Genomic DNA, 8,155 nt, shown 5'->3' with positions numbered 1-8,155 from the left:
AAACCAAACCAAACCAAACCAAACCAAACCAAACCAAACCAAACCAAACCAACCAACCAACCAACCAACCAACCAACCAACCAACCAACCAAAGACAATTAATTGTATTTAGTGTCCTATGGCCATTATCAAAATTGGAAATGTTTTTAAAGCAAACCACTTTCTACCATTTAGAGTATTCAAATCTTCTAAACCCAATTATCTACATATCAAATACCCTCATCAGAATGTGCCAATCTAAATGCTGTCCCCTAAATAAACTAGTTAATTCTGTTTGCATAAGAAGCAAATTTTAGATTTTGTGTGTTACTGCTCCCTTGTCAGCAGAGGAATAGTGTCTGTCACGTGCATCTGAAATGGAGTAATGCAAGAAGATACAACTAAATGTTAACACTGATTATCTTTGATGCTACAACTGATATGTGTGTTGTTTCTCTGCTCATTCCTGTTTTCCCCTTCCAAATTCCTCATTTTCAAGATTCAAAAGTGTTTTTCTAAAGTTTAGTGTAGTTAGAGAGTGGCTGTTCTGTTGCTATTTAGGGCTCACACAGTAAGAAGCTGTAGCAGATTGTATGTATATCTGCTTGGGAAAGTTGTTGAGATCCAGCAACATGTATTCTAGACAGCTGTGGGGCAAACATTAACATCTTTGGTTTTCTTTTTCTTTCTTTTTTTTTTTTTAAATAGATTTACCAGAAGCTTCCAAGATGTTTAAAAACGCTTATGGATGCCCTTAAAGAAGACAAAATAGTCTTCCCTAGTGATGAAAAGTAAGTTAAGCAATGTCTGCTCTAACTCTTGAGGAACTGCCATGGCGGGAACCCAGGGTATAGGCATTATATCTCTCTGGATTTCATGCTGGTTCTAGGAGATGAGCATTAGATTTGGAGTAGGGTCTCTACACATTTCAGGATCTGCTGTTGTCCTTATGTCTGAGTCAATGTTTTCACCAACTCAGTGCTTTCTCTGATGTCATAAATACTCATTCATCTTTATAGACCCTGTGAAAGGCTGCTAGGGTCTAGTCTAATTATCTATGGGGGACCACTCACTGCTAGGTTTTATCCCCAAGTAGCCCAAACCCATGGTATACCAGTCAGCTGATCCAGCAATAGATACAATGATTAGAAATAATTAAAGAATGTTTCTAAATAAGCAGTCATTACTATATCCTTTTTCCTATTTCAGCACCTGAGGAGAGCTTGTCTTCTGAGCAGTAACCTCTAGTGATGAATTTGGAAGGATAGGGAAGTATCTGAGTAGGGCCTGAGAGGAAGTCTTTCTGCATGTCAGTGACCTTTTGTATTGCCAAACTGGGCTAAGCAGGTGGCTAATCACACCTGGGATGCTCATCCACAGGTGGGCAATCACACCTGGGATACTCATCCACAGGTGGCCAATCACACCTGGGATGCACAGCCACTCTCTGTTTTTATGGGGAGAAGTAAATAGTTACCAGAGAGACTCAGCTTCTCTGGTGGTTTTGTGATTTTTGAGTTATTTTATTTCATAGCATTTTAAAGATTTATTTATTTTAATTTCATGTGTGTAGATACTTTGTGGACATTGTATGTCCGGTGCCCAAGGAGGTGTCAGATCCCCTGGCACTGGAGTTACAAATGATTAGGAACTGTCACATGGGTCAACCAGAAGAACATCCAGTACTCTTACCCACTGGGACATCTCCCTATCTTGTAGGCTTTTAATTAAAAGACTTCAGGCATTACACAGTGGAGTAGAATGAAGAGAAAGATAACGTCTACTAGCGGGACACAAGTCAGTCATTTTAATGTGTAGTTTGTGAGTTAATTCAATTCAATTGTATGAGCAAATGAAACAGGGGAATGTGGATAAGGATTAAATGGTTAGCAGGTGAAGTTTTGCATACATAAAGCTGTGACTTTTTGGAAGGAAAATTTTATTTTATTTTTTTGTGCTTTGGGCAAACTTCATGTGTCACTAGAACTGTAACTTAAGAGCTTAGGTTGAATTCTTAAACTGGGCGTTTCTCTCACGTCTGCTCCTAGTGTGAAGTTTCTGTCATCCCCGCTTCTCATCTTGCATGGAGAAGATGACAAGACAGTGCCTCTGGAGTGTGGAAAGCAGGTAGCCCAAGAACTTTACCATTTCTTCATCTAGCTGACCCTTGATTGGATCGCAGAGGTCTCTGACATTAGAGGGGCTCCTCTACATCCCTAAAGAGCCATGTTCTCTGATCCAAACAGTGGGCATCAGTGTCCTTAGCTACCTAGTTTAAAGGAGTTTAGGGTTGGGGGGTAGACCTTGGTCCCTCACCTGGGGTCTGTGGCTAAGTGAGACTCCCATGTCACCTTCAACAAGTTTTCCTTTAAACAAACCTGTGCTGGAGCGGGCCCATAACAATTCTCTGAGCCTTTGCAGTGAGATGTGCTCAGAGGGAGTACGAGCTTCATTAGTGTTCTCTATTAGTCATAGGCATTCTGATCAGTAGCTGTAGAAACAGACACCTGATGATCTGGAGAGTCCCCCAGCCTCTAACTTGATGAGAAGCTCCCCAAGTCCCTTTCCCTTTTAGGAAAATCAGACCAGGAGGCCTATGGCTATATACAACTTTGTACCTTTGACTCTTGCCTTTACTACTTATGCAGCTCTATGAAATTGCACGCAGTGCCTACAGGAACAAAGACAGGGTCAAAATGGTTGTCTTTCCTCCTGGCTTCCATCACAACCTTCTCTGTGAAAGCCCCATGTTGATAAGAAGTGTGAGGTGAGAACTCTTGCTAATTGTGACCCCTGAGCTGCAACAGTGACCAGGCAGCACTGAGTTAGTTAGCTCAAGTGTGAGCTGACCTAAGTCCTTTTTCTGCAGAGACTTTTTGAGCCAGCAGTGGGCATGAAGGCTGGGACCAGCAGAAATCTCCAATGAAGATGTGGTATAAACCTCACCTGAGCTGGGTGGGTTCTTTATGCAGAATTGCACTGCGCTGCTTGGATGAGCTGAAGCCATTGAGACTTTCACAGGTCACCTGCCATGTGAATAAACAAAGCTGTATGGAAAGTTCTTTAGTTTACCATCGTCTGCCCTGAGAATCATGCCAAATCCTCAATGTGGAGAATCAGAACTTAATGCCCACCTATGAAACCTGCTGGGGATATTTGTAAGGTGGATGCTGGTGTATGAACTCAGTGTATGCCCCCAAGCTCCTGTGTTAAAATTTACCTATCAGAGTGATGGTATCAGAAGGCAGAGGCTTTCAAAAGTGGAGAGCCAGGATCTTATGAATGTAATTAGGTCCCTGAAACACAGGTCTAAAAAAGTTCTTTCTGTTTCTTCCATCGGGAAAAGACAGGATGAGAAGGTACCATAGGAACCAGAAAGTGGCTCTCACCAGATACAGCCTGTGGGCCTCTTCATCTTGGACATCTTACATCTCCAGAACTGTGAGACTAACTTTATGTTATTTGTAAGTTATCTGGATTATCACATTTTGTTATAACAGCTTGAACAGACCTAGACAGCAGCCTGGAGCTTGGATTCCAACAGTAGTGTAAGAAAGAAAACATTTTACCTTAGTTCATTTAAATGGCATTAAACAGTTCCAAGCAGTTTTCCAGCATCTGGATTATATTTTTATTGGTTATTTTATTTATTTACGTTTCAAATGTCCCTGTCGGTTTTCCCTCCACAAACCCCCATCCCTTCTCCCTACCCCTCTGCCTCTATGAAGGTGTTCTCTCCCCCCCCCCATTCCTGCCTCACAGCTCTAGCATCCCTTACACTGGGGCACTGAGCCTCCATAGGACCAAGGGCTTCCCCTCCCATTGATGCCAGAAGGCAGTTCTCTGCTATGCTAGAGCCATGGGTTCCTCCATGTTTACTCTTTGGTTGGGAGCTTTGGGAGGTTGATTACTTTTGAGGAAAGGAATCCTAGCAGGCTACTGATTGACAACTGGAAGTTGACATTTTATTTTTAGCTCTAATACAGATATATATTTTCCCTTCCCATCCCAGAGACACTTAACTATTCAATAACAAAAATAGAATCAGGGAAGCTCTAAAGTACTCAAGTTCTATAAGAAGTTATTGAATAAGAGTATATTTTAACATTCACTTCCCATTGGCTTTGACCCCATTGCTGGACTCATTGGACAGGGAAATCTTCAGATCTGAAGGCTCCATGTTCCAAATGTCCTTGGCATACTCCTTAATTGTTCGGTCACTGGAGAACTTCCCTGAGGCAGCTATGTTTTTGAGTACCATTGTGTTCCAGGCTTTTTGATTCTGTGAATAACACAAATATGTACAGTGTTAGTATAAGTCCGAACTCAGTGACGTCACATTCAGGTAACAGGTGACTTCTACATTGTTGCCAAGGCAACTGATATACACTCCCACAATTCACCTGGCTACCTCACCTGTACCTGGGGAAAAAAGCTATGTCAATGTCTGTACAAATAGGCGGAACTCCCCCAACATCGCTCTCTCTTCTCTTCTCCCCACCCCCCATCTTCTCCCATTTCTCTCCCACCCTCTGCCCTGAATAAACCCCTTCCCGTGGAACCAGCTGGTTTGCTGTGGTCTGTTCTAAGCTGCGTGCTGAAATCTTTCACTGGTGCATTGGACTGGGTCCGAATTCTTCGGGCATCGTGTGGCAGCTCCTGCCAGCCGCCAAGGCCACTGTAACCAGGCAGGACCAGGGGCCATGTGGTTCACCTGCCACCTCCAATGCCACAGCCCCACCGCCACTGCTATACCACGTGGACTTCATCTGCTGCTACCCGCTATCACTGAGTGTGTGTGTGAATTAACATCCGATGCTACAACCCCCATCCACTGCTGTGAGGCTCGCCAAATTTTCACTGCGTGAGCTGTGCCACTGCAGCCGCCTGTGTGGTGCTCTGCCACGTGGGCTGGGTAGCAAGGCAGGTAGCCAGACCTCTGGTTCCACCTTTCCTGATATCAGACTGCACAAACTCGAAAACATACACCAGTATATTAATTGGTAAGGAGTTTCAGGTTGGCAGGAGGGACCCTGAATGCCCGGTTAGCGCCTGGCCAGCATTTTCTGGACTAAGAGGTTGGCTTTTCATGGCCCCAGTCCATATGACTGGCCTCTAGCCAACCTACAACTTAAGACATTGGCTTGTTGGGTGATTTTTTTCCCTCTTGGAAATAGTTCCCCCCTCTCCCAAGCTCTCGAAGCTGTCGGAAGTCCTGGTACCAGGCGGCTATTTCCTGGCTGACTAGCTTCTGGTGGGCTAGCTCTGCCAAGGCCCTTAGATAGTCTCGTGATGACCTGATTATTTAGGCTGAGCCTGATTTCCGTTACCAGTTTTTCTTTTGGGACGCCGGCTGATAACTTGGTAACAGCCATGATCACCCAATGGGCGAATTGCCTTCGTCCATACCCATAGACACCCCACTGGGTTGTCTACTGAAAAACCTCAAATCTTTAAGATTAATGCCTGAGTTGAGGCCTTCCAAATTAATACACCTTTGCAATAAGGTCTGGATCTGATGCCCTCTAGATAATGGACTAAAGTGGCCACTTAATGGCACCCTAGACCCGATTATTTTAAGGAGTCTTAACACATACTGCCAGCAGTCTGGTAACTGGAAAGAAGTCCCTTATGTCCAAGCATTCATCTACTTCTGTTATACCCCCTCCATGTGTTCTGCCTGCTCCCCACCCAAGGTTCTCTTAGCCATGACACCTGCCCAACCCCCAGATGAACACACACCTTTGACCCAGCTGGTGAACCTCCTCCCTTCCAACACAGGCCTGCTTCGATGCTGCTGAAAACCCAAACTGCTGCCTCAGTTTCTTCTTCTCACCAGGGTGCCTCTGAGTCTACTGGCTCGATCTCCCCAGACCCTTCCCCTCCTTCTGTGTCAGCTGCAGGCCATAATAACTGCCCTGCATTGGCACCAACCTTCACCCCTCATATCACGCATTGTAAGGCCAAGGGTCCAACTCCTTCTCCTCCAGGGACACCAAAACCAGCATCTGTTCTTCCTCTAAGGGAAGTGGCTGGTGTTGACAGCTTGGTCAGGGTACATGTCCCTTTCTCACTGAGTGAACTCTCTCAAATAGAGAGCAGACTGGGTTCCTACACCTCTAACTCCTCTGCCTTCATTAAAGAGTTCTAATACATCTCTCAGTCCTACAGCCTAACTTTCCATGACGTACATATGATTCTTACTAATAACTTATGCGTCCTGATGAATGCAGGTGAGTTTGGGATGAGGCAAAAAAAATGCATGCAGATCAGATTCATCAAACAGACTGAACATATCCAATCGGATCGGAAGCAGTTCCTGACCAGGATCCTCGATGGGATTATAATTCTGCAGGTGGCATCTTAGCCAGAGATAGATTTATAACATGTCTTTTGGCAGGCCTGAGGAAGGCGGCATTAAAGCCAGTTAACTTTGAGAAACTCCCAAGAGGTTGTCCAGGATAAACAGGAAAACCCGTCTCAATTTTTAGAATGCCTTACAAAGGCCTTACTGCAGTACACTAATCTGGACACTGAAAACCTGGAAGGAAAGCAACTTCTTATGACCTACTTTTTTTTCCCAGAGCTACCCTGACATAAAAACTAAACTTAGGTGATTGGAGAGGGGGCCCCTAACTGCACAGGTGGAAGTCTTGGCACTGGCCTTCAAAGGGTACCATGAGAGAGATGAGAAAGCTGGAAAACAGAAATACCATATGCTGGCAAAGGCTGTCCGACCAGCCTCAACCACTACCCAAGACTCCTGGTCTTTGAAGGCTCAGAGACCACCTGGCCCCTGCTATAAATGTGGTCAACATGGTCATTGGGCGAAGGCTGCCCCAACCCCAGCAAGCCAAGGGGACTATGTCCCAGGTGCCATCAGAGGGGACATTGGGGTGCCGACTGTCCTCATGTCGCTCAGAACAGAGGGACATCGCTCCCAGAAAACCCCTCAGCTGATCTTTTAGGCTTGGGCATGGAGGACTGATGGGGCCTGAGCTCTCTCGACCCGACCACACCTATCACTAGCAGGGAGCCACGGGTAGAGATTATGGTGTGTGGAAGACCCATCTCCTTCCTCTTGGACACTGGGGCCACTTATTCGGTCCTGACGGAGTTTTGGGGACCCACCTCACCTTCACATTCTCCTATTGTCGGGATAGAAGGACAACCTTACCTTCCTCACCAGACCCCCCACTTAGTTGCATTTTTAGGGATGTACCTCTCACCCATTCCTTTTTGGTAGTGTCTACATGTCCTGTCCCCTTATTGGGAAGAGATATTTTAGCTAAGTTGGGAGCTTCTATTTCTTTTGCTCCACCAATTCGCTTAAGCCCAAGCTTGCTAGCAATTCCTCTGCTCCTCCTTTTAGCCAGTCACCCTACTAACACTAACATGTTATTTCCCTTACCAGCTTCTCAGGTGGACCCTCGAGTTTGGGTTCAGAACCCCTCTGTTGCTAAATATCATTCTCCCGCTGTCATCCAGTTGCTGGACTCTACCAGGTACATCTGCAAAGCCCAATACCCTCTTTCTCTCCAGAGCCTCAGGAGACTTAAGCCTATCATTTCTGACCTCTTAAGGAAAAAACTCCTTCGACCTACCTCTTCCCCCTTTAACACCCTTATACTGGCAGTTAAGAAACCTAATGGAGGGGCTGGAGAGATGACTCTGTGGTTAAGAGCACTGACTCCGCTTCCAGAGGTCCTGAGTTCAATTCCCAGCAACCACATGGTGGTTCACAACCATCTGTAATGGGATCTGATGCCCTCTTCTGGTGTATCTGAAGATAGCAACAGTGTACTCAAATAAATAAATAAAAATAAATAAATAAATCTTAAAAAAAAAAGAGCGCATGCAATCCAGTTCTTTAATTTAAAAAAAAAAAAAAAAGAAACCTAATGGAAAAAAAAAAAGAAAAAAAAAGAAACCTAATGGTACCTATTGACTGGTTCAAGATCTCAGGCACATTAACTCTGCAGTAGTTTCCCTCCATCCTGTTGTAGCTAACCCTTATACGATTCTCTCTACTATCCCCTCAGGGATTTCTCATTTTTCAGTACTAGATCTCAAGGATGTATTTTTCTCTATCCCTCTAGACACCCAGTCACAGGACATATTTGCCTTTACCTGGACAGATCCTGACACTCACTTTTCTACTCAACTTACCTGGACT

The 8,155-nt window shown here is 44.9% G+C and overlaps 2 protein-coding genes across 3 annotated transcripts in view; one reads left to right on the top strand and one right to left on the bottom strand.

Annotated features, from left to right (window-relative positions):
- The window catches only part of Abhd12b (abhydrolase domain containing 12B), a 34,403-nt gene extending 31,527 nt beyond the window's left edge, over positions 1-2,876 (top strand). For both annotated transcript variants that reach the window (XM_028782639.1, XM_028782631.1), the window contains 4 exons: positions 688-770; positions 2,028-2,106; positions 2,628-2,746; positions 2,849-2,876. In XM_028782639.1, coding sequence (XP_028638472.1) covers positions 688-770; positions 2,028-2,106; positions 2,628-2,746; positions 2,849-2,876 — 309 coding nt within the window. The remainder of the gene's footprint in view (positions 1-687; positions 771-2,027; positions 2,107-2,627; positions 2,747-2,848) is intronic.
- A 1,043-nt stretch (positions 2,877-3,919) lies between these two features.
- The window catches only part of Pygl (glycogen phosphorylase L), a 42,179-nt gene continuing 37,943 nt past the window's right edge, over positions 3,920-8,155 (bottom strand). The window contains exon 20 of the mRNA XM_028781663.1: positions 3,920-4,261. Within this exon, the coding sequence (XP_028637496.1) occupies positions 4,088-4,261 (174 nt within the window). The 3' untranslated portion in view covers positions 3,920-4,087. The remainder of the gene's footprint in view (positions 4,262-8,155) is intronic.

Source organism: Grammomys surdaster, unplaced genomic scaffold (assembly GCF_004785775.1).
Source record: "Grammomys surdaster isolate TR1022 unplaced genomic scaffold, NIH_TR_1.0 98, whole genome shotgun sequence".
Classification (NCBI taxonomy): domain Eukaryota; kingdom Metazoa; phylum Chordata; class Mammalia; order Rodentia; family Muridae; genus Grammomys; species Grammomys surdaster.
This window is presented reverse-complemented; position numbering and strand designations above follow the sequence as displayed.